This window comes from Zootermopsis nevadensis, unplaced genomic scaffold, assembly GCF_977971745.1.
Source record: "Zootermopsis nevadensis isolate Lab colony 2312 unplaced genomic scaffold, Znev_1.0 Znev_ptg000064l, whole genome shotgun sequence".
Lineage (NCBI taxonomy): Eukaryota > Metazoa > Arthropoda > Insecta > Blattodea > Termopsidae > Zootermopsis > Zootermopsis nevadensis.
This window is the reverse complement of record NW_028259195.1, coordinates 1,377,342-1,403,693: the sequence shown is the minus strand read 5'-3', so window position 1 is coordinate 1,403,693 and position 26,352 is coordinate 1,377,342. Positions and strand designations below refer to the sequence as shown.

General features: G+C 41.1%; 1 protein-coding gene across 11 annotated transcripts; it reads left to right on the top strand.

Annotated features, from left to right (window-relative positions):
• Window positions 1-1,970: 1,970 nt before the first annotated feature.
• Window positions 1,971-21,255, top strand: LOC147871110 (transcription-associated protein 1-like). 11 transcript variants are annotated; one of them, XM_087341133.1, is made up of 11 exons: window positions 2,412-2,981; window positions 3,454-3,551; window positions 4,051-4,136; window positions 4,407-4,628; window positions 4,975-5,174; window positions 8,048-8,137; window positions 12,287-12,419; window positions 15,646-15,807; window positions 16,036-16,174; window positions 16,280-16,455; window positions 20,854-21,255. In XM_087341133.1, the coding sequence occupies exons 2-5, from the start codon at window positions 3,539-3,541 to the stop codon at window positions 5,023-5,025; spliced, it is 372 nt and encodes a 123-aa protein (XP_087197259.1). In that variant the 5' UTR covers window positions 2,412-2,981; window positions 3,454-3,538; the 3' UTR covers window positions 5,026-5,174; window positions 8,048-8,137; window positions 12,287-12,419; window positions 15,646-15,807; window positions 16,036-16,174; window positions 16,280-16,455; window positions 20,854-21,255. The 11 variants fall into 11 exon arrangements, with proteins under 11 accessions (XP_087197262.1, XP_087197263.1, XP_087197264.1 ...); XM_087341135.1 differs by lacking the exon at window positions 4,051-4,136 and having other exon boundaries at window positions 2,406-2,981; window positions 4,407-4,556; window positions 4,978-5,174; XM_087341132.1 differs by lacking the exon at window positions 4,051-4,136 and having other exon boundaries at window positions 2,414-2,981; window positions 4,978-5,174.
• Window positions 21,256-26,352: the final 5,097 nt, after the last annotated feature.

Genomic DNA, 26,352 nt, shown 5'->3' with positions numbered 1-26,352 from the left:
GGTTATGTGACAAATGTGCCCTAGGATGTAGGCGATGTAGATGCAAATTGTGGGCTACTTGTTTCATAGTGCTTCGTGCTAAGTTGATTGAGCTGTAGTTTATTGGGTGTGGTTGGATCCATAAATTATTTTATGATTTTTGAGGTGATGGAAGTGATTGGTAGTTGGTTTCTTATAGGCGAAGTTGGTAGCTCGTTTCGCCTTAATTTTTTTCTTTACTTCCTGTCGTTTTTAAAGGAGAAGATGTGTCACTAATGGTATTCACGGAATAAAGTTTGAGGTCTTCATAATTTTACAGTCTTTGGAGTGGTATTTCAGTCAGCATTTGGTTCGTCAGTGCCGTGTAGTGTTCGCGGACGGGCATGTACCTCAGGTGTATTGTCGGTAGATGACAGGACAGTTCGTCAGGGTGCGCACATATTGATCATTGAATATCCCTCATGCTCCGCCGGTGGCGGGATGTGTTCGCTGTTTTTCAGACGTTGCCGTCCCTGCGTGCGAGAAAATGGCGCAGCTCTTCTGCTGTTATTGTTTACTTCGGACGGCGTGATGGTAGGATGCATGGCCAGTCGAGTGCAGCTTTACTCTCTTATATTTCCAATGCTTGCAAGTTTATTTGAACTGATGTTTGTCATCTTTCTCCTGTGTGAAGTACGTAAAGTGGGAAATATTTTGGTTGCACGAAAGGCCGGATTAGTTGCCAGTAGGTTATTAATGTGGTGTAGAGTGCCTTCGTTGTAAGAATTAATACTGGTCTCTCAATGCGGATGTTTATTTCTGTACATGGTTTTGTTTCAGGTAGGCGTGAATGCAAGCATATGGGATACTTCAGCCGTTATGCAGTTTCGAGTCCATCATTACTACGGAGGTAGCAAGACTTTGCTCCGGTAGCTGACATGACCACTGTGCATGATGGACACAATTCATCAGTCGATGCGGTTGGGATGACCCACAGACTCGTGGTGGCAGCCTCTGTTTTTGTGACTTGCATGTGGAAATTCAGTAGCTGTTGATTTAACTTTGTGCAAGAGCTTATCGCAGTGAAGAAGGTAGAAGTAAGCAGCTAGGGTTACAGGTTGTAATGTTGGTTATGTGGCCACCACACCACACCACACCACAGTTGCCCACTTTTGATTCCTAGTGACCAAGTATGGGGTGTTCGTAGCATGCCTCACAATGCCACAAGGAAGACCTCAGGCCCTCGTGCGATTATATACCTTGCTTTCCGAGGAGGTGTACTGTTATAGATTTAGTGGGAGTGCCTAGTCTGTCTCAAAGAGGAGTTTGAGATCAGGGGATGTGCTGAGTAGCAACTTTCATGTGAACTGTAGCTGTAGTGTGTGTTTACTGGCATCAACGAAGACATGGAGGACCAATTTGTCTGAATATCAGTGTTTCAGAAGATCAGTTGTGTGCGTGATGGGGAAGCAGCTTATTTGGAGTTGGAGTTGTGAAGAACCAGACAGAACGAAGCACCTGGAGTGTTTGTGACTTGGATAAGGAATTGCATTATTCAGGTATGTTAGAGAGTAGAGTTTCTTTGCATTCCATAGATCTTTCTTAGGACTAAACCATGGGATGCAGAGCAAGTCATTTCATACAGTAAACATAAACTTCAGGACTTCATTCAATATACTTTTGACACAATTACAAGAACGTGTTTCACATATGAATGTACATAACCTTCAGATTTTGCAATTCAAGTATGAAAGCTAATTTCAGTGCAGGCTTGAATACATTTATATCACAATTTAGAGTTTTAATTGTTGGTTGGTGATTATTAAATAACTTGACACGTGTAAAGTACACTCCTCTTTGACATTTAGCAAGGTTTACATCTTGTAATTCAATTATGTACATCTGTATTTCTTTTAAAATTATCCAACTTTTCCACCACAAATGATAGCAAGCAGAATATAAATTCACTTGCAAGTGGAAGTATATTAAATTTACGAAATTATTCTCTATAAGGTAAGCAGCTTTTGACACCTGCCATTGTTGTGATTATTTTCTTTTGCATGTAAAAAGCCTTATTAGTGTGTGTGATAAGGAATTGCATTATTCAGGTATGTTAGAGAGTAGAGTTTCTTTGCATTCCATAGATCCTTCTTAGGAGTAATCCAAAGGATGCAGTACAAGTCATTTCATACAATAAACATAAACTTCAGGACTTCATTCAATATATGTAAACCTCAGTACTTTTGACACAATGCAAGGACGTGTTTCATATGTGAATGTACATAACCTTCAGATTCTGCAATACAGGTATTAAAAAAAATTACAAATTAATATACATAAACCTCAGAATTTTAAATAGAAATGCAAAACCACTTTAAATATAGATTATAGATATACATAAAACTGAGGAAATTTCAGCAGAGGTGAAATAAACTGCAGAATGGAAAGTGTGAGTGATGAGGTGACCTCTCAATGCACGCTTGAACACCTTTAAATCATTTAGAGTTTAAATTGTTGGTGGAAGATTATTAAATAACTTGGTACGCGTATAGTACGTTCCTTTTTGACGTTTATTAGGGTTAGCATAGACTATACAAAAATTATATGCTTGTAGTTAATTTTTATTTCAGTGTTGTTGAGATTTGTCAAACTTGTTTCCACTTGCAAAATAAAAGTCTAGGTGTCCATGAAACCCAAAGTTTCTGGAAATAAATATGACATGCGCCCTGATGTGGAGAAAAGGTGTTTAGAGTATTACAGTAAGTGCAGTACGTGAAAGTATTATAACAATGCCGCATGGAAGTTACTGTAACTAAAACATTTCACTTTCCTTAGTCGTTATAACTTGAAACTGTCGCTTGTGTTTTCCAGGTCGTGGAGACAGCATCTAGTGCTCAGAAGTCAAGCACGACGGATCCGTTCTACCGTCGTCAGTGCTGGGAAATAATTTGCTGTTTCTTGGTGGCATCCCTGAATTTTAATGATGATGAGAATAGAGTGCAGCAGCTTTTCTCCTGTCCAAGGTATATAAGAGCAGTTGGAGGCAGAAGAATATTGTCAAACTAACCTCATTCTTGATATTAAAATAGTGTACAAAATAAAAGATGTTTTTCCAGCCTGATGGTACTAACATGACATAACAGATTGTTAATCACTGGCTTTTCTTCGCAGAATTGTAAGCGAGTCCCAAGGCAGTCTATGAGGCACTGATATAGATTTTTCTCTGAGCACCCAGAACTCATTATTTACTGGTACAGTGAGCCCGTTAGAGGCTGTATCACAATTAGTTTGTGTTTAGTATCCTGCCAGTACCAGGAGGCTTCTACAAGTAATGTATTTCTTTGTCATATCATAAACCCAGTTTTCCCATTTGCTCTGTGCCTCTTACATCAGTTGCTGATTTAGGAAGCAGCTACTGCATTGGCCACTGTTGTGACCATTGAACATTAGGATGTGAGTGTAATTATCTGTACTCATTGTGATTCGCTGTTGCAGTTTTGATGATCCACATGTGGAGATCTCCGCAGTCCATGGGATTCCGTTCAGATTGCAGGACAAGCAAGACAGAGCCACTCACCAGATGGCAGTCACAGGTAAGTTCATCCATTTGAGTAAATTGTTTAATAAACTTCTTTTCTGAATTACAATGCCATTATTGAAGGAAGAAGACCTTTTGTCCTGAAAAGTAGTAAATGGTTTTAATGAAATAAAGAACTTGTCTATTTCTTCTATTGAGACTACAAAGAAACAATGAAGAACGTGATTTTTCTTTGCCAGTTTAAGGAACCACATTTTGAGGCTGACCTCCACATAGTTCTATAATTGAGAATGCATGGAGTTTACCTCCATGCTCCCACTGCCTCATGGCATTGCGCTTAGTCACAAGGATAACTTCAGCTGATATAGCGAACCATTAAATGTTTAAAAACCATAATCGGTGTTGGTTTTCTGTAAGTCCAAGTGGTGTTAGAACCCAAAGACCACTGTGAGAACCTGAAATCTCTCTTAAAACCACATTTAGTACGTGAACTTGTTGAAAGCGTCTGCTTCATATCTGGAACAGCCAGTAAGGCCTGTTGTGTATGTTGGTAGGTGTGTTTGTTGCTGCAGCCATGAAAGAGTTACGACGGTGTTCCTTGTGTGTCACTGCACAATGGTGGCGATATCACAGGCAGCTGGTGAGTTCAGTTTTATAAATTTAGATTGTTCAACATTGAAACAATTTATATTACTGTTGGTGAAGTTTCCACCTTTGCTTCCAGAAGGCATTATAAAGTGGCATTACTGATGGTGATATGGAAAATAAATCTAATTGATACGGCTACCTCTTGCCCCTTGTCGGTTGAATTCACCTTAGTAGTAGAAGTGCTACAGATGTTGGCTGTGTTGTAGTGGCTTGCCATTTCTTAATCTTTCATTTACGTCCTTTCTTTATGACATCAAAACAGGCGAACCTGAAGGGCATGGACCGACTGGTGTTTATAGACTCCCTTGCTGTCATAATGGGGCACGAGGAGAGGGAGCCGTGTAAGCCGGGACACCTGGCACTTGTTCCTATCTTGGAGACAGCGATCAACATCCTCGGCTCCAGACAGACGGCAAGCGAACTGTTCGTTAAATATCCACTGAATCAGTGGCAAGGGAAGTTGCGTGGGACTGACGTGACGTGTGTGAGTTGTAGAGTTTGTAGTTGCAGTATTATGACGTGTGGAATAATGGCCCACTTGGCGAATGTTTTAAATTTGCTGGGGAGGAGGAAAGAAAGGCTCCAGTATGAATCTGTGAGCGAGGGAGTTAAGAATTTGTCAGGTCGCTGGTTGTGACCCGTATTTAAAGTTAACTTGTGAATGGGTTTGTAATGAACTTGACAGAATTTGTCTTCTGAAAATGGAAGGTCCTTGTTCATTGGCTAAGGTGGGAGTGTTAACTGCTTGGTGAAGTAAAACTGTGTGTTCTTAGAAGAGTGTGATGTCTTGATTTCTTGAATGTGAATGTATTTTCTCTTTCTGGGAGTAGCAGATTACGAGAAACAGAATGATCCTTCAGATTCTACTGAGCACCACGTGATCCGCGTACTGCCAGCCAGAGAAGCGTTGAAGTACGTGCGGCAACAGTTGGCAGACCGACTTGATGTCAGAAGATTAAACCTGCTGGGACAAAGAAGGAACCTCGTATCCGCAAGAGACTGATATCGGTCTGAACCAGGCATTCGTTGTGTGAGTACATGAGCATTAGAATGTATTTGATGTGGTTGTTGTGTGAGAGAGATGAGTCTGTCCAATTTTATTAGGTACTTTAGATGTTGTGACTGTAAGTGTGAGAGTTGATATGTTGAAAGACGTAAATGTGGTGAGGGATTGGCATTATTGCAGTATCTGTGGTACGCTAGAGGCATTCATGATATTGTTCATAGGATATCAGAATGTGAGGTTTATTTATCCTTTTTAGACGAGGGTGGTGACTATTTGTGATAAGGTTTTGTTACATGTGAGATGTGTGCAGTGCTGAGGAGCCTTTAATGTGGTCTGTTTACTAATTAATAAGTGAGCATTTGCCAGTGTAAGTAATTTAGTTTTGTGCACAGTGAGCGGAGCTGCCGGGATATTTTCTGTGCTTTTGGTTAATTTTGAGAGTTTGCTGTGTTGAGCAAGGGGATCGGTTACAAAACTTGTAAGTTTGTGGTGTGGTATTCGTTATGAATTTGGATTTGCTTGCAAAAATGGAGATGACTGTCAGAGGTTCCATTTATTTGAGACTTAACCATAAGTTGAGAGTTGTCAGGTGTCAGTCTCATGGACATGTGATGAGGCTCAGTATTACTTCTGGTATATTTCATGGTTGGGGGTGGGGATGGGATTTGCATTAGGATCGAGGAGTGGTGTGGTTGGTTGGAACCAAGTATAGAAAGGCAGTGCCACTTATGTGGGTCACAATGTACCAGTGCTGGTGTTGTCAGGATTGTTATATTATGTGTGTAAAATGGTTGTGAAGAGTTCTTGGCTTAGGAAAGACTAATTTGTTAGTCTTGTCAGTCAGATTGTTTATAGGAAGAATGTAGAGTTATTGACCATTTAGTTTGGTTAAAGATTGTTGACCTGGAAATGAAATGATATATGATGTCTGTTTGGTGTTCGTTGACCACCTTGGCTGCTCCCTCATAAATATATTTTTACATAACCCCTCCTTCCTCTCATCTTGGGCTCCCATATCGCACCCACGAAACCCTCAGTTATTTTTTTTAGAGGGCAGAAATCAGGAAGGAAATGCATACAATACGAAACCCGTGTCTCCCCTCCTTTCATTTCTAAAACGTATTACTACTGTAAGAATCTGTGCTGAAATGGAAGGGAGAGGACTTTAAGTGGTACAGCTCTTTTGCAGGATGTTTGTTAAAATATTAGATGTTCGAGCCGTCTGTGAGTGAAGATTCCTTTGCGTATGATTCTTGGAGGCAGAACGTAGCTTTGTTTGTTGCACGTTTTATTGATCTTGTTATTGGGTAGTCAGTCAACATACGATGACGATGTTGAAGGGGTCCCGGGATCTTAATAAACATTGTGACCACAATCAGAAATTCTCATGCAGACATGCTGGCAATTCAGTAATCAGCGTGCACTAAAACTCATCTCGTAAAACTGTTTATTGACGTAATGTCAGATGCAAAATATTGTTTTGTAGAATTGCTTTCTTTATTTTGTTGTGTTTCTACTTGTTAAAGTTGTTACATTGAGAGTGCTGCTGCTGGTGTCATGGAGAGATGTTTCCTCAAAGTAAGAAATTTTTGGTGGCTCTCCTTTACTTAGTGGGGAATCCCCATGTCCACAGTACAGAGTGTCTAAGTATTTGCGACCGGGTTGGTGGCCCCAGCACCCTGCCAGTTTCTTTAGCACTTACAGTCATCCTTCCATCATGTTATGTGAATTGGGTGTGGAGCGACAGAGAGAAGGCAGGCAGTTGTCTGCTGGTTCTGTAATTGCTGGAAATGTGACCATACGAGTAACCAAGACTTCGAATAAAAATCTTCCCCAAGATGTGGGCGTAGGTGTGCGGATTGTTTTAAAAAGGGTAGCAGAAAAATTGAACGTAGTTTAGCATAATGAATGGCGCGTTGCTTTGGTTAACAAGGAAATGATCATTTTTTTTACCGTAGCCGAAACAAATTATTTACGAACACACAGTCACGAAGGTCATATTGAACGGCTTTTCGCGTTTGCTTTACTTCATCGTTTTGTAGTCTGATTTGACTTCGTTTGTCCCCACCATTTTCCTACGTAATACGACCATAATTCGTTGCGTTGGATACGTTACTGGGGGGGGGGGGGGAAGGGTCCCTTTGTAATTTATGAAAGTGACATTTGACAACTTCCTGAAGCGTAGCCTAGAACGTTTGTACATTGGCCGACAGAATTCGTGTATTTCTACATTGTTTTGAGGTCTTGTTCGTCCTCGTAATCTTTAAAAAACAACTCAGCTCAATTTGAATACTAAGAAAAGTGTTAAAACTAGTTACTACGTGTTTGTCCAGGAAGGCACTGATGTTTTGTAGTTGGTAATATTACCAGTTTGTTACGATTCTAGTGAGGCAGTCAGAAAGGGAAAGAATGAGCACGGAAGTTGCATATGGCAGATTAGATGTTTGGAAGAAGATGGCAATAATGATGATGACAGTAATTGCAGTAAACTTGTCTTCGCGATGTGTGTGTTACTTTTTCTTCAGAATCGTCACCTTTACTCGGAACACCTGATGTGATCTGGATATGCCATTCTGGTCGCTGTGGTGTGACAGCAGATAGGTTGCGGTGTTTAAATATCAGTGTTGTAATGCAGTTTGGAATATGCAGGGTTCCTAATGACGTAGGATGTGGAAAGAGGCAACTCCATTCTGAATGAACCTGGTTTCATGCGGAATGTCACAGACATTGCACTTTGGAATTTCCTGGAAACTCGGCTATGCTGTCAGAGGAATTTTGCACTTATCTTCATCCAAGATTGTTTCCTTCCACACAAGAGACTGAGCTACTGTCGCAGTTTAAAATATAAGGTGACATTTTCATTGATCTGTCTTTTACACGAACATTTGTCATTTCAGAGTTGGTGACCTTGAAATAATGACTTTTTGTACAGACTGGATGCAGCGGCTTGTCACCATTTAGATTCAGCTGTAACGAGTATTGCCCAGGTAAATGTTAGGTGGAGGGAATATGTTGTTTGTGGCAATTCTTACTAATATAGAATATCACAAGTTCTTATCTAATAAAAGAATTATTAAGAAATCTGTGCTCCTGCCCTCCACTCTCTCCGTTTTAGTTTTGATTAGATCGATCATTGACGGTGGACGTCATGGTCTCTTACAATTGAACAAAGTTTGAGATAAGGGATTCCTATTTATTATTAATGTTCATCACATTTAATGTTTTCGTCTGAATTTGTGAACTCTTGTAAGAGAATTAAACTTTTTTAACACAATTTCAAGTAACATTAGATTGACTTCTGTTTGTTCACGGCAACATTGATAATAAAAGAATATTCCAGTAGGCAATTAATATTTTAAAGGAATGAAAGGTGTTTCGTATCCCAGAATCTTAATAAAAATTAATGGATCTTAAGAAGTGGGGTTTATATTCTGAACAATAATTCTAACACTTTACATCTCTTGATACATGGACATTATTAAAGCGTTTTAGGGAGCTGAAAGAAATTTTTATTCCGGATTTAGAGGAATAAATATCGAAGAATCTCCCTCTCATTATCTCCTACATCAGCAGATTAAATCCGGGGAATGCTTGCTATTATTGAGTGCAAAGTATTTATGGGTGCAAAACGTGGTCTTTCACATTGAGGGAGGAACATAGACTGAGGAGCTCTGAGAACAGAGTGTCGAGGAAGATGTCTGGACCCAAAATGAAGGTGGGACGGATAATAGAGAAAAATGCATGACGAGCTCCTCAGCCGATGTTTTTAGGGCGAGTTGAAAGTTTACAAGGCCTGAAGGGAACACCTCGGCGTAGGTGGGAAGATAACATTAACACGAATCTTACGGAGATGGGGTCTCAATGGAGTGAACTGGATGCAACTGACTCAGGATAGACCCCGGTGGCGGACTTTTGTGAACACGATGATGTACCCGACAGACATTAAGGTGGCTCATAAATCCTTTGAAAGGGTTACAAAGTTCAAATATCTGGGAACAACAAAAACGATTCAAAATGATGCTCACGACGAAGTTAGGAGGAGACTAAATTCCGGAAATGCTTGCAACTTCTCAGTCCAAAATATTTTGTCTTCCCGTCTGATTTCTAAGAACCTGAAAATTAAAGTATACAAAACAATAATCCTGCCTGTTGTTTTGTATGGGTGCGAAACATGGTCTCTCACTCAGAGGGAGGAACACAGATTGCAGGTGTTTGAGAATCGGGTGTTGAGGAGGATATTTGGGCCTAGGAGGGAAGACGATGGGGCGTGGAGAAAACTGCACAATGACGAGCTTAAAAATCTGTACTCCTCCCCCAATATTGTCAGGCTGATTAAGTCGAGAAGAATGAGATGGGCTGGGCATGTAGCGCGCATGGATGGGACAAGAGGTGTGCACCGGGTACTGGTTTGGAAGCCTAAAGGGAAGAGACCGCTGGGGAGACCTAGACGTAGATGGGAGGATAATGTCAGGCGGGATCTATGGGAGATAGGATTTGAAGGAGACTGGATTTTGTTGGCCCAGGACAGAGCTTTGGTTAGTTCGGTGATGAACCTTCGGGTTCGGTAAGCCATCTAGTTAGTTAGTCAATCGGTCAACGACATGGCCAGCTTCCTTATTAATTATGATTGTCCCAGTTGTCGCTGCTCGCAACAGTTACCTTCGTTACAACTAAAGGTACGACATTTTATTTTACATCCATTGTCCTAGCACTGTGCGAGATTATGTCAAGAACTTCTTTACAGTTCGTGTACTGATTAAGTTACAAGTTCACGCTGCAACCTGTAGCAACTAGATATCCCACCCGATATGTAGGACTGTTTGTAGTGGCAGCGTGCTGCAATGGAGTGCGATACTGGCCGGGTTAATACGACCCACACAATCGTATGTCCCAGTGACGCATTAAACCACGGAAGACATTGTAAAGAACCTTGACTTAATCACATTAACGTATAGATGCTTCTGGAGTGTGTGCCCATAAGAATAGCAGTAACTTGGGTGTTCTGTTTTAATGGATTTATCTGAAATGACATATGGGAATACCTTCCCCTACAAGCGTTGATGGGTACCTCATTCAGGCGTAAGCTCCCAGTCTATTTGCGCAAACGCAATTATGACAGAAACAATATCTGCTGTGGAAACCTCAAATCTTACAATATAGTTCTGGTTTGAGGGGGTAAGTAGAGGATTACATGACCTACGAAGCTAAGATGCTAGCCAAACCTCGACTGCTAACACTTAATTGTTCATCATGGAAGATAAATTACGATCCAAAAACTCAACTACCAAAGTTTTAACTCCCCTGACCCCCATCCCGGAGTGGGATTTGGCCAACACTTTTGAAAAAGTCACGCTTTGCCACTGTGGGAATTCCTTTTCGAAATTTTTTGCTCAGAATATAACTTTTGGGCCAAGCTGGTGCGGCATTACTTTTCTCTCTTTAACTCCCTCTGCATTTATGATCTCCTCCCTCCCCCCCCCATCTGGACACATCACATCAACTGGATGCTGTATGGACGTAGAATACCACACGGCAAACACGTACGTACTGTGGCAAAGTCCGTCATAAATAAATATGAATCTGCCTTCAATGTGTGGATAATGGCAACCCATATCAACCTTCAGACATACATGAATGTACAAAAGAAATGTATCTAATCTCGATCTTATGTGTACATGATGCCTTTTATGTTGATTTTATCATTTTGTTTTCTATATTACTCCATATTTATTAATGTTTTCTTTAAATCATTGCTTTACAGACTAATATTGAACATCAGATGAACCACGCCATATAAAAAACAATACCTTCGTTCTAATATATAAGAGTAATCTGATAAGAACATCTTTCATAAACTGCATAACATTGTAAAGGATTGTAATTCGAGTTTTAAATTTACCAATCTAATTTATACCTGAAGACGGTTAAATATAACCGAAACATGTCGTAAGAGACGTTCCAATTTGTAAATCGATCATTCGATGCGGAACGTGAAATGATATTTTAAATATTTTATATTTTATCATCTTATTAAAAATTGTGATTTGACGGCAAATATTAAAACATTTATCAGTGTTGTTTTGCATGTCTTACGTTTGCACAAACTTGGTGACTATGAACTGTCTGCTGGATATATGATTGATTTCTTAGTTACCTAACCAGCAGACATTCGCAAGTACGTTATTCTGAAGTTTTGTCATTTCCTTTTGGTTTATTGTCTGGTAACTTTCAAGGATCTGTATTAGGACCTTTGTTGTTTAATGTGCAATGTCATTAAATTGTAAGGCCATAAAGTCTCCTCAATATAGTTCTTTACTTCGAAAGGACGCAGAAAGCTTAAAGAATTTGAAAAATGTAAACTTCAAAAAATTTTGAAAAATTTCAAAATTTTTGGGTTTTGTGTTGTTTTTTTTGACAATTTCCAGCAATTTTAGTTTTTTCAAAAAAATTAAAAAAATTATGAAAATGTCGAAATTTTTCCCATTCTATACCTACCAGAAACGTTGAATGACACCCAGTCCATGCGAGACTCCGTCTGTGCAGCACCCAATCTCTGCTTCTCACGGTCTCGGCCCGGCTGGCCATGGGGCCTTTCCCGCGAAAGAGTTCCCGGCGACCGGCCGACCATTGTATCTGTCCCCTCTTCGAGGCCTGCCTCGCTCGCGGCACTGCGTTCTGAGCCACCCGTAAATCAGCAATCGCCGGTCGTCGGGGTCCGCAGGCCGGCAGTCGGCTCCTCGGCTGCCGCCAGAGGCACGGGCAGCCTCCCCTTGACAGCTCACTAACACTTATTTGCAAAAATATATATAAATACGTACATAAAAACGTATGTATGCATATATATATTATTTTTTATTCTTATCAAGTCGGTATCGCCGAGGGGTTTGTGGTGCCAAGCATTACAGAAAACTACGACGCACCGCCGGACATTGACTCGGAACTCGACCGACCAAGTAGCATGCACCGCACTCGCGCGCGCACACAGAAGCCACGGCAACGTACTTTATGTGATTTCTTATTATATTATGTTTTTACTCTTTTTTGATTCTACCAAAATTTCTTATTCTCTCAAAAATATATATGCATATTTATATACACATGCGTATTTATATATTCTTAATTTTATTCTTATGTAGTCGGTATCGCCGAGGGACTTGTGCTGTCAGGCAACGCGGAAAGTAGCACGCACCGAAGAAGTTAGCCAGTCAGATATTACGCACCGTGTGACTTTGACTCAGGCAGCCAACTACCGCACACAAACGAGACACGGTAAGCTGCTTGTACGTGATGTTTATTTATATTTTAATTTGGAGTTCCCCCCTTCTCTTATTGTTTCATTCTTCGCACTGCGTCGTACATGGACGGTCGAGCTCTGCGGCTATGTCCCACGGTGCGTGGTAGTTAAGACAGTCGAGCAAAGTCCGTCATAAATAAATATGAATGTACAAAAGAAATGTATCTAATCTCGATCTTATGTGTACATGGGATATACGGATATCCGCACGTAGGAACGTTGAAACTTCGATATCAGCAGACGTGCGTGATTACACCAAACGCACTGATGATAATGTTTGGCATGTCAGTGGTCCCCAACCTTTTTTTTGCCCAAGGGCACATTTGAGAGTTTATGAGATTGTGGCGGGCACCAACCAATTAACAAAGCCAAATTTTGTTTTCTCTGGACAAATAAGATACGGACACCAAATAATACACAAAAGAACACGACGTTTATTGATACAAGAAACCACGCAATCAAAAATACGTACTTTTATAAGTACAATTATTATTACCCAAGTGGGAAGTCAGTGTGATGTTTGGCACTGCATTTCAGCGGCCAGTTTTACAAATTTGGGAGAGTAGGATGATGTTGCTGCTCGCAATCGTCAAGATGGGCATTAGTACGTGGAGAACTGTGCTTTGATTTTATAATGTTCATGGTTGAACGGCCTTTATTATTCAGTATAACCTCTTTCCGTATCAACGCGGGCACCGCGTTGGGGACCACTGTTGTACATTATTTCGCCCTCACATCTTCATCAGTTATCAGAGTGATTATTCTCTTGTAACATTGATGTCACTGTTAGGTCAAGGTCATGACAAAGTCAAGACAAGATCGCCCCAATAGTTTGCCAGATAGAGGTCTTTAAAATTCTCAAGGTCATACGTATTTATGCCAAACGGTGAATACCTGATTGACCATACTCATGTCAAAATGAGGTCACGTATAGGTCAAGGAAGCCACGACAAATTCGGCCCAATAGTTTCGTAGATACTGGTCTTAAAAAATCTCAAGGTTATATCTTCTCACCAATATTTCTGCTAGCCAGCCACCCTAGGGCCACACCCTTTACCCCAGGGCCACTACCCCAGTCGCACCCCTTCCCAGGGCTATCCCCTTCTTTGGGCCAACCCTCATGATCACCCCTACCCAAGATCGCCCCCCCCCCGGGACCATCCCCTTAGGATCCTTTCAGCATCACCATATCCCAGGAACCACAGCATCCCCTAGGACCCAAGGATTCCCTGATGAACTCCAGGGACACTGCCCTCTAGGACCACGGCAGGATCCCCGAAGACAATCACCTCTAGAATCCCCTATAACCCCCTCCAGGATTCCTCGGATTTACCAGGACTCCCCATGACCATCCTAGTATTCCCCACAGATTTCCTAGGATCCCCACCAAGGATTCCCTACCCAGATCTAGCAGAATCTGCCACCAAACATTTCCAACAGAATTTCCCACGGTCGCAACCCACGATCCCGCAGGATTCCCCACCAAAAATTCCCATATTATCCCACATAGGATCCCCAACCAGAATTCAAAACGAGGGGCCGCCACCCCAAAAAAATTTCACCCCCGCGCCCTAACCCCCGCGCCCTAACCCCCGCGCCCTAATCCCCGCGCCCTAAACCCCGCGCCCTAACCCCCGCGCCCTAACCCCCGCGCCCTAACCCCCGCGCCCTAACCCCCGCGCCCTAACCCCCGCGCCCTAACCCCCGCGCCCTAACCCCCGCGCCCTAACCCCCGCGCCCTAACCCCCGCGCCCTAACCCCCGCGCCCTAACCCCCGCGCCCTAACCCCCGCGCCCTAACCCCCGCGCCCTAACCCCCGCGCCCTAACCCCCGCGCCATAACCCCCGCGCCATAACCCCCGCGCCATAACCCCCGCGCCCTAACCCCCGCGCCCTAACCCCCGCGCCCTAACCCCCGCGCCCTAACCCCCGCGCCCTAACCCCCGCGACCCACGAAGGGAGGTGGAGGCCCAGGCTGTTTCTTGAGCGAGCAGAGGCGCGGACCCGGATCCGGACAATGGCCTGGGCGCCGGGCGCCTGGTGGCGGGTTCCAACGAACCGCCCGAGTCGGACGAGTCCAACTCGTTGGCTTTGCGCTCGCACGCTACGGAAAACAGAACCTTGTGGGCGAGGCGAGTCGTCCAAGTCTTTCGACTAACCGACCTGGCAACAGATCTTGTCTAGGGGATATAGCAAGAGCATAGTAAGATTAGGTATAATGAAAGGACCACTCAAAATTCGAAAATTGTACCATCAGCGAAAGCGCAGTAATTGATATGGAATAATACCGACAGGGGGGCTCAACCGCAGCCGCTAAGTGGTCATAGGAACTTAAAACAAACCTCTTAAAGCAAAATAATAACTTGCGCCCTCTGTGCGGGACGGCGCTTGTGGTGGGTCCCGATGTTCCCGCACAGAGGACGCTGCCGTTTATTTTATGTTTTTAAGCTTTGTTTTATTCTCTACGACCATTTACAGTCTGAGGCTGACCCTCCGTCCCGCGATTTAGTTTCATTCGATTAAATCATTGAGTTTTCGCTGCTCGTAGTATTTTCGCTTCTAGTGTTTTATTACTGGACGTATAATTTTATCTGCCCCTTAGTCATCTCTGCCGACGCGCGTTGGATGAGTTTTTCATCTTTGCCTTTCCCAGCATGCTCCGCGAAACTTGTTTCCTACGGACAAGTTGAGTTTTTTCCGGTTGTCTGTCTCCTGCTTCGGTACAGCGCGTATGTACGCAGTCTTTACGTAAGTTGGGGCTTCAGTCGGCCATTTTGATATTACGTCTCAGCTTGTATTTGGTTTAATTCTCGATTTATTCGACAGCCAAAGAGTTGTTGAAGGTTTCGTGGTGGTAGTACGAGGCTCTAAAGAATGCAGGCGATTTCGTGATATTGAAAATACTAACCGATTTTCTCTAGAAATTACAAACGTCTTTGAGTTAGATTTTATTAACCCTTGCACCATTGAAAATGTAATCCTGAAATCTGAAGCGAAAATAATAATAATAAATTCTTATTGTGTGGATTTCCACCTCTTTTGCCATTCACTGTACGTGTAATGTAAGCACAAATCGATGAAAATTGTAATATTGATTATAATTGACTCCTGGATTTGACCTTATCATAATGAATACAGATTTAACCTGGTCGGATAGATAACGACCCTGACTTATCGGCATTTCTGTCTGGCGGCTTTACAGGTGAATTACGTCGCTTTTCCATGGAGAAAGTGGAGTGATATAAGATCGTCTATATATTTTTCTCTAGGACTGTGACAACGCACATGCGAGAGTACATGTGTCCTGTTGTGGGTCCTCGGGTGCTACGTCCTGTACAACGCGAGCCTACTTAAGTCATTCAAGGTGAGTTGCATGAAATATTCCGTCCTCTGAAGAAGAGAGTTCTGAAAGTACGTTGAGAGAAAAACTTATATTGCGTGCTGTTACCGATACAACGTGACTTGGCCTACGTCACACAAGACAAGATGGCTGAAATGACGTTGCAATACTGAACTAAGTATTCTGAGATATTATTTTATTTTACGTTTTGATTGTTCTGTGATTCTGCCCACGCATTCCGTCTCCTTCTAGGTCAGTGGTAACAACCACGTGACACTCGTTCAAGACTTGAGGTTTACGGAGCGGTGAGGATGACGGCCGTTTACATCGTGAGGTCGCTAACACGACAACCCGAAAATTATATTACAGCAGCAGCGAACTAAGGACTCCCGTGAGTACAATGAGAAATTGTCAGATAATGCCCACTGATCGAGTTTCAGAGCGTACGTACAGAAGCGACGTAATTATAAATTCTTGTCATTATGTCTGCTTTGAGGTGATTGGCGGAGCCCTCTTCACATTCACGGTGATTATGATATCATCATTCTTCATCGCCGTCGTGAACCTCTGAACCAGAAGATTTTTCCACGTCTCGCTCCTGGACGCTGCTCTGTGACGTCGTCTGGCTCGAGACGTCTGAAACGATGAGGCACCTGTGAGCGATGGACTCGGGTGAGTACGGTGATGTATTATTTCGAGGTTGATTCAAAATTATAATGACTTTCGTAGATAGTGTTCTGTGGGAAATTAGAAATTAGTATGTCTCGACGGTAATGTAGTGTCTGAGTAAAACCTGGTCTACGTGGATGGGATTTCGCGAAGGTACCGATATCGTCAAAAATTAAAGAATGTTTGAAACCCCCTACGTACGGTAAGGAATCGAGTTCTTTTATGAGTTGGAAACAGAAAGGAAAAGTTACAGATCATTTGAGAATTGTTGATAGGAAAGATTGGAAAAGGAGAAAATGCAGACAATCGCAGAGACGTTGCGTGTCCGGTGATGGACACGCACACTTGCGGTATGAGACCAGTTTCTTGCGTCTGTCTTGTAAACATGTACGGCAGTCATCGTGTAGCTGACAGTCGTTTAACTGGTCAAGGCCGTTCTCTTCGTGTATAAACACAGAAATTTTAAAAACTGACTGGTCGTCCTTACTTCATTTCTGTTGGATAAATTTCGTAAGGAAATGCTGTTGGTGTTAGGTGGACCGAGTATTGCGTACGGAGTCTGTATTGCTTGGATTTGCCGTCTGCCAGGGACGCGACTAGTTTTGTGAGCTGTTTATTCCGAGAATCATAGTTCGTCTGATTAATATTAAAGAATTCAGTCCGTACCGCGAAGAAAACACAACACTTCACCATTACGAAGATCAACTGGTTAACGCTGTTTAAGGAAATGATCGCTGTTTATTCCGAGAATCATAGTTCGTCTGAATAATATTTAAGAATCCAGTTCGTACCGCGAAGAAAACACAACTCTTCAGCATTACGAAGATCAACTGGTTAACGCTGTTTAAGGAAATGATCGCTGTTTATTCCGCGAATCATAGTTCGTCTGATTAATATTAAAGAATTCAGTCCGTACCGCGAAGAAAACACAACACTTCACCATTACGAAGATCAACTGGTTAACGCTGTTTAAGGAAATGATCGTTGTTTATAGTGAGAATCATAGAAAATCCATAAATATAAAAGGCATCATAATTAAAACACTTGGTACATACGTTGAAGTAAACTTTCAGAATTGAACTAATTGGTATTTAGCATTCTCTGTTGAAGGCTTAATGTACCGTTTACATACCTTTTTCTTTATCAGTATTACTTCGCCCCACTCGCTTGTAAATAATCTTCTTGAATCTCTTTCCCTAAGTGTTTTCAAGTTCGGATTGTCTTACAGAGTGAGAAACGAAGTATTACGCCTGTCTAAATCATCAAGAAATATTATAGGACTGTTAACTTAGTTGAAGCATCTCTCTCTCTCTCTGTCTGTCTGTCTGTGTTTTTAATAAGTTCCGAAGATTAGGATGGGTTGACACTCAGGTTACAGTAAATTGGTTCATCGATTCTCGACAGATTCTGACGAATTTAGGACCGCGTTCAGGTGTGTGTTGCTCTAAAATCCAGTCGTTCCTCAGCTCGAATATTTGTTGCGCCATTGAACATTGTCTCGAGAATAATAGCAAAACTTGAAAAAGTCGCTGTTTCCAGCACTTCGTGTCCCATTTAATAAGTTGAACACGTGTACGTGTTCAGTACGAGAAAGAAATTGCTGCCGTGTTTGAAAACATGTTTTAAGCTGGAAGAAACCAGCAGATAGTCTCAATAAATGCACCGCGTGAATGGAATTCTTAGGAATATTACACATTCTCCAACTTTGTCGCATTGCTCATATCACGTGTAACCATGGATTAAATTCCTTGTGGAATCGAATTCAGACAAATAATTATCTTTTTCTGTTATTTCGTGTCATGAACTGATGACCTTGGTTGAAAGAGTGCGTCTTAATGCACTTCCATAAAATTCTCCGCTGTTCGTGGAGACGCTTTCAAAAAATTATGCAGTACTTGAAAGAATTGGCACAATGGCGGCGTGACCTGTTGATTTGACCCTAGGGATCCGTGTAATGTTTGCCCAAGTGCATGGTAACAAATTAAACATGTCTGTGCGCACGGGCGTAATATCGAAAGTCAATTTTGGAGCTACCTGCCTTGTCCAATGCCTAATCCATTCAGAATTTTTTGTCCTAGATGCATGCAAGTTTAAATTTATGGATATTCTTAATCGTGGATTTGTACTTTTAATACATAAATTAATAACGAGGGTCATGGCTGATAGTACCAATGGAAGGTAACAGATAGTGACATACAGTTAATATCGAATTTGACGAAAATCGGCCTGTGTAATGTTAGTAGTACGTGTTAGAAACGAAGAGTATTGACTGCGAATGGTTGTTTGGAAATGGGGGGCACGTTTTGACCTTAAGGTCGTATCGCAGGGCCGGTATCCAGCCGATATTCCAGCAAGCTTCTGGTAGCGTCGGACACCATCGTACATATACGTGCGTTCGACTGTGAGTTATACAGTAGCTGTGCATGGTCCCAGATCAAAATAACCCTTTAATGCAAATATTATTATTATTATTATATGTCCAAATTTCTGTAATAATCAGTGAGACTTTAATTTCTATTTTTATCGTATGCGTGTATGGCATTATTAATTATTTTAGAAAGAATTTATTTTATTGAAATGACACCAGATGCCATACAACTTTCTTTTTTAAATTTTACATGCTTTGCCATCGATATGACCATCAAAGGTAGTCTTGCGAATTTCTGAGGTGGGAGTTAGAAGCTAACAATAGGCTCAGCCAGTAAAATTATCCGCCTTGAATGGAAAGTTCAGCTTAGTGTTCACAAAATCCCGTCACTGGTGTCTTTCCTGAGCTATATTAATCCATTTCGCAACCTTGAAAAGTACTTCCGTAAGAACAATTTTAATATTATCCTCCCAGTTACACCTAATGTTATAGAATGTAACATTAATGCTCACCAATCTTTAGCCCTGAGGATGGAAGAAATATATTCCTCGGAAATATTTGTTACTCCACATGATACTTGAACGAATAATATCTGATTTCTTTAAATCCGGGTCGTATGAGTCATTACATCCAGACTCTATATCCTCTGCAATATGTCAATTTTAAAAGAGATTATTCTTGTTTAATGTTTCACGGACTAATCACATTTCTGTTCCTTGTTTGAGTCTCTCATATCTTTGTAAACTTTTCCGCATAAAATGATTATTATCCAATTTCTTTTAAATCGAATATTGACAAATTACACCCGTATCTGTTTTGCCAGAGCATGGGATTATGAACATGTGGACGTCATTCTCTGTTCCGTAATACGTCGTTAACTGGTCAGATGTTTACAGCAGGTCGCAGTAACCCCGTACCCGTTTAACCGTTGAGCACACTGGCTAGAACCTGGTGCTGTTGGAATGTCTTGGTGTAGATAGAAATCACTGTCTTCCTTTGATGTATGGTCCCTCATCATGCACGTAGTCTGTTTAATGATCGGTCAGGGTTAGTTCCACAGATCAGGAGAGGTGGGTAAGTAAACATACAAGAAATAAATATTGAGTTGTCCTACTCGATAGGTTTCGGGTTCGAATCTCTCCCCGTCGACAGACAATCGTTAGAGATCTTTCTCGTCCTTTTTAGTATTCTGAAGCATATTTTAAGACACATTAAATGTAGACAGCTATCGCTTTATTCAATGTAATTTCAAGTTCATATTTTAGAAGAATCATGCCATTTTATGGGGTATAACGGACAAAATTTTAAGACTAATAAATTGCCCGCTAAGAATGACGGCAAAAATGTAAGTAGTAAACAATAATAATCATAAGAATTATCCGATTAGACCCAACATCTCTTAGCAGCGTTACCATGGCAACGGTTATTTATAAATGTTATCCCGTAAGGTCCAAAATCGCTTGGGAGCAAATAATCATAACCGAAAAATGTTTTATGAATGTCTTTTGTGATGTTGCGTCATCATAAGGGCCCACCATCATCGCTGTTATGATGGAGGTAGCAATATCATTTCCTAAACGTCGGTAAAATTAATCATCACAATCACCACAGTGAGAACAGGAGATAACAATTTACGCGCAGATTGAAGATGTAAGGCACAAATTTCTATCTTGCGAGGCCGAGGCGTAGTGTCGGGACAGATAATACCCGCATCCCCCCCCCCCCCGAAGCTGCTTTTAATGAGTGCTTTTTCTATAATTAGTCTAGCATTTCAGAAAAGAGTGTGTTGTGTTTAGGAGATAACTTTCAACCAAGCTGTTTGTATGTTCTAATCAAAATAACGTTGACCATGAATTTAGAATCTTTTGTCTTCTAGTCTGATAAATAAAAGTTGTAAATATTAATGAACAACACACGGTTATGTTTAAATTTGGTTTGCTATCATCGTAATTAATGTTAATATGAATAATATGGAGCTTCAGACCCTACATATAAATTCTTGTCATTATATGGGACATTCTGTCTGGTTTCAGGGGAACGGCAAGTGAATCTTCGTGGTTCCGAAACTCAGAGGAGGATCTTCATGGCATTTTCACCCGTGCGGTTGCGTCTACACGCTCCGGGGAACCCGGACGCTGCACTCTTGTCGTGTTTCCAGTGTCGGCGGTCATCTCTCCGGCATATTTCGTTTCTACCATCTTTGCTGGCGAGTGAAACGAATTACTTTAATTTTAAATTAACACACGACTAACGCCTGGGGTGCAGGGGTTAAACTCCTTCCAATGTTCCTTAATTTTGAGTCTCCAATTAATGTTTTGCTTGTTCCATCCCTTGAGCAAAATGAATTCAGATTCTTTCTATTTACTCGTCTTCTTCTTTCTTTTCTTCTTTTTCGCCTTCTTCCTACCCTCAGAGGATAGACGGGTTAGAGTAGAGTTGTAGCTGCATGCATTCTTAACCACTAACAACATCATCGACCCTGCAGTCCAGCCGCTGCGCTGCAACGGAATATCAGCGGAATCCAGCAAAGACGCAGTTAGTTTGCCCACAATATTAGAAATGTTGAGGGTGTGAGGTCACAGACCATGCGTTAAGTTGCAGTGGTGGGATTTGCTAAAGCATATATAGAAGATATTGAGGATTTTAAAAAGTGGGGATTTTCTGTTTTGATGATCTGAGTAACGGCTAGCTTTTCAAGTTAAGTAATTTTGAGGTGACTTAAGCGTCTGCTAACACAAACTATAAAGCGGGGAAGATTTTAAATTTGGAAAATTTCATGGGGCTGAAAACTACATTATCGTTCTTTATTTACATAGCTTTGCCCTTAGATTACAATCATATTGCAGGACAGACGTACAGTTCAAATTTAACCACCTCTGACGCAGACAAAGTTCATTCAGTGAAAGTGATTGAGATTTATGGTATCGTAGGCATCAGTACTATGACATTAAAGTGTGGATTGATGGGAGATCCACACTGAAATTAGGGACGAGACGTAGTGGACAACGAAATCACATACAAATAACATGTGAATAAAATAATACAGGCTTTTTGAAGCCGAAATAATTGAAACGCCGCCACTGAGATTTTAAATGAAGTTTTCAGATTGTTATATGTTCAAGATGTTATTTAATAAATAAATAAATAAATAACTTGTACTTTTATTTTTTCCGATTGTAGAAACATCGAAAACTGTAACACTTGCTTGTATACCTCTGTTTTCATCTCCCTTTATAACAGGTAGAAGAACGACATGTCACTATTTCGTCTTTAAATTTTCGCATATGAGTTGACTTTCAATGAGATCAGATTTTAACAGCAGCTAAAATTTCCATGACTTGTTACATTATAATTATTAATTATATAGTAGCGTACTAGCAAATTAAAGTGTGCATTGATGGCAAACCAAAAGTTCTCAATTGGATTTAAATCTAGCGAGTTTGGTGGCAAAAATTCAACTTTGCATCCGACACTTTCTATTAATTCCCTTGTTCTTTCAGAGTTATGAAAGCTTGCATTGTCAAGTCATTTGCAAAGAACGTCGCTCATATTATATATAAATCAAATAATACAGAAATCATAGAGAGCCTCCCCCCCCCAAAAAAAGAAGTCAACTAAAATTGCTCATTGCTTTGTGAATGGAGGCAGCGCGTAGCTCTGAAACGTGAGTGAACTTGTAGCAGACGACACGAGAAACAACGGACGATTGCCATGTCCAGCGACGACGTCATCTAAGAAACCTCCAGTTCATCGCTGGTGGGTGAAATTTATCTCTTCAATGTTGTAGTAGAAGTAGTTTGTAGCTTAGTTTTTGCCAGTATCCCGTAGTTGAGAGGTTTTATCTAATGAAGTCCTTGTTTCCATCCTTGAAGGAAAACGAATTGCAAATCTTCATCTTCTCGCTCTTTCTCATCATCTTATTACTTACACGGGATAGACTAATTTCTTTTTAAATATAAGTTGCGTCCGTGTTTAATTACGCACTACGGCATGAAGGCGTATGGGTTATTGAAGGTTTAGGTACGTGCATCTTTAACAGCTAGCTAGATAGAGATACGTGGACAGCATCACGTTCCAGCCGGTTTTACCCGAAGGAAAAATTCACGGTATCTTCTGTGTATATTATTGAATTGGACCGAACTTGATTGTGTCGCTGTCGGTAGTTGAACCGCGGACTTGCAGAGGATCCAGAAATAAAGTATTAATCGTGGTAAAAATCGGGGATGACTTAGAAATTACAAGTGAATACGGATTTTGGGTATGAAAAAAACCCCGAAGGGAAGACATAAAATTTGATGTGAAGATAATATAGTGTCTAGTAGTAACAGGTGCTGTGAACATGGCAACTGTCCAAGTTTCTCATGCTTACTGCGTGGCCAGTTTCAAAGATGGCGTTGCAGCAGGAGAAGGCTTTCTGTGTGCTCCGTTTTGAGGTGTCCAGAGCGTGAGTTTCGTGCACGGTTTCAAAAAGACGCACCACACAAGAATAACATAAGCAGGTGGTACCGACAGTTTGTAGAAACTGGATGCTTGTGTAAAGGCAAGAGTCCTGGTCGACCTCGTATGACTGATGACAACATTGAAAGAGTTCGTGAGGCGTTTCAGCGAAGTCCCCGCAAGTCAGTGGCTAGAGGAAGCATGGAATTGGACATGCCAAACCGTACAAGATTGCGATTGGTGCAGGCCCTTAAACCATCAGACAAAGTGAAAAGGCGAGGCTTTTGCGAGGAGATGCGGTTTAAAATGGAGGAAGATGGGTTCGTCGAAAGACTGATCTTCTCCGATGAAGCCACATTCCACATCAGTGGCAAGGTGAACATACACGATGTCCGTATCTGGGGAACCGAGCACCAGCGTGACTCTCCAAAAGTCAACGTTTTCTGTGCGGTGGCCAGCAAAAAAGTGCACGGCTCATCTTTCTTCGCTGAAGCAACTTAGACAGCGACTCATTTCTGGACATGTTGGAAAGCTGGTTGTTACCCCAACTGAATACCAATTATGACGATTACATTCTACAACTGGACATTTTCATAGGAATGTACGAGTGCTTCTCAACCATGTCTTTCCACAGCGCTGGTGTGGGATGAGTTTGATTACCATGTGGATGTGTGTCGTGTGATCCAGGATGCACACATTGAAGGATTGTAATGAACGCATGAGAAACTTTGAGAGTTGCCGCCGCTGACGGTGTATGTTGTGCACATGTAAGTTGGTAAATAATTTTTTTATTAACGTTTGAAACCGCACCATTCTTTTGTGTATACACTGTACTGCCTCTCCAGCCAAGCGTCCCACATGGCGTGTATGAGGACTGCGTTACTTTTTTCATATGACATAATAGATTTTTGGCTACATGAGTGGATACACTTGAGTATGTGTGGAATACATTCTTGGATTAAATATTTTAGTTTAGTTATTTAGAGAAAGAAGCCAATTATATTATTAATATGTTATGAATACAAATACTCATTAGAGATGGGGTTTAGGTATTTTCAGAATTAGCTTCGAGGATGTAGTGAAAAGCGATCCTTACTCATATAACATTTGATGACAGACGGTTGTTCACTCAGGCCACAGAATAGTAGGAGTATAAAAGATTATCAGGCCGGCTTTAGATATCTCGGTTTCTCTACCTATATAATCTATCTATTCTATCTATCTGAATATCTCTATCTCTCTCTCTCTGTGTATCTGTTTCTCTGTCTCCTGTCTATGTGTCTGCCTATTTATCTATTTACCCATCTACATATCTATCCATCCGTTCATGTATTTACCAATCTATGTATACATACGAAGATTAACCCAAACACGCACCCACCCACATCATGCATGTTTTGTAGCTCGTATTTTGTTTGTTAAGACAAAAATTAGTCACACATCACACAGAATTTATAATATTTCAAATGGCAATTTATTGTGTCATACGCTACTGTATGATGATGTATTGTGTTCCTTGAGCTGGTGTGCTGTATGCAAGTGCGTTGTTTTGTGATATTTATACTTTATTCCGATGAATTCCATAAGACACGACAAGAGTACATTTACCTATGACGTACGAGATTGAGAAAAGACAGTACCACCGTGAAGACAAGGCAGAGGTACATTTAGCAATGACACGCGTGTTTCAGATACGTTACCAACAGTTTGAAGACACGGCAGGAGTTTTGTCTCTCAGTTTCCTACAGATCGGAAGATATATGAATTTGAAAAATTGACTTTCGAATACCCGCGAAAAAGTAAAAGTTCTCTATCCTGCAAACCCTTGGACGTACATTGTCGTGACTCTGACATGAAGTTGACATGTACGTGACCCCACAGTGACATGAGTTCTTTCTCTCAGATTCCTACACATCGCGAGATAAATGCCTTTGAAAAATTGACTTTCGAATAACCGTGAAAAATTAAAATGTCTCTATCCTTCAAACCCTTGGACATACATTGACGTGACTCTGACATGAAGTTGACATATAAGTGTCCTCATACTGATATGAGGTTTGTCTCACAGATTCCTACACATCGCGAGATATATGCCTTTGAAAAATTGACTTTCGAATAACTGTGAAAAATTAAAATGTCTCTATCCTTCAAACCCTTGGACATACATTGACGTGACTCTGACATGAAGTTGACATATACGTTCCCTCAAAGTGACATAAGTTTTGTCTCTAAGATTAGTACAGATCGGGAGATATTTGCCTTTTCAAAAATTGACTTTCGAATAATCTCTAAAAATTCAAATGTCTCTATCCTCCAAACCCTTGGACATACAATGACTTAAATCTGGCATGAAGTTGACATATACGTTCCCTCAAAGTGACATAAGTTTTGTCTCTCAGATTCCTACAGATCGGGAGATATTTGCCTTTTCAAAAATTGACTTTCGAATAATCTCGAAAAATTCAAATCTCCCTATCCTCCAAACCCTTGGACATACATTGACGTGACTCTGACAGGACGTTGACATATACGTTCCCTCAAAGTGACATAAGTTTTGTCTCTCAGATTCCTACAGATCGGGAGATATTTGCCTATTAATAATTGACTTTCGAATAATCTCTAAAAATTTAAATGTCTCTATCCTCCAAACCCTTGGACATACATTGACGTGACTATGACATGAAGTTGACATTTGCGTTCCCTCAAAGTGACATAAGGTTTGTCTCTCAGATGCCTACAGATCGGGAGATATTTGCCTTTTAGAAATTGACTTTCGAATAATCTCGAAAAATTCAAATATTTCTATCCTCCAAACCCTTGGACATACAGTGACGAGACTCTGACATGAAGTTGACATATAAGTTCTCTCAAGGTGGCATAAGGCTTGTCTCTCAGATTCCTACAGATCGGGAGATATTTGCCTTTTAAAAATTGACTTTCGAATAATCTCGAAAAATTAAAATGTCTCTATCCTCCAAACCCTTGGACATACATTGACGTGACTATGACATGACTCTGACATAAACGTTCCCTCAATGTGACATAAGTTTTGTCTCTCAGATGCCTACAGATCGGGAGATATTTGCCTTTTCAAA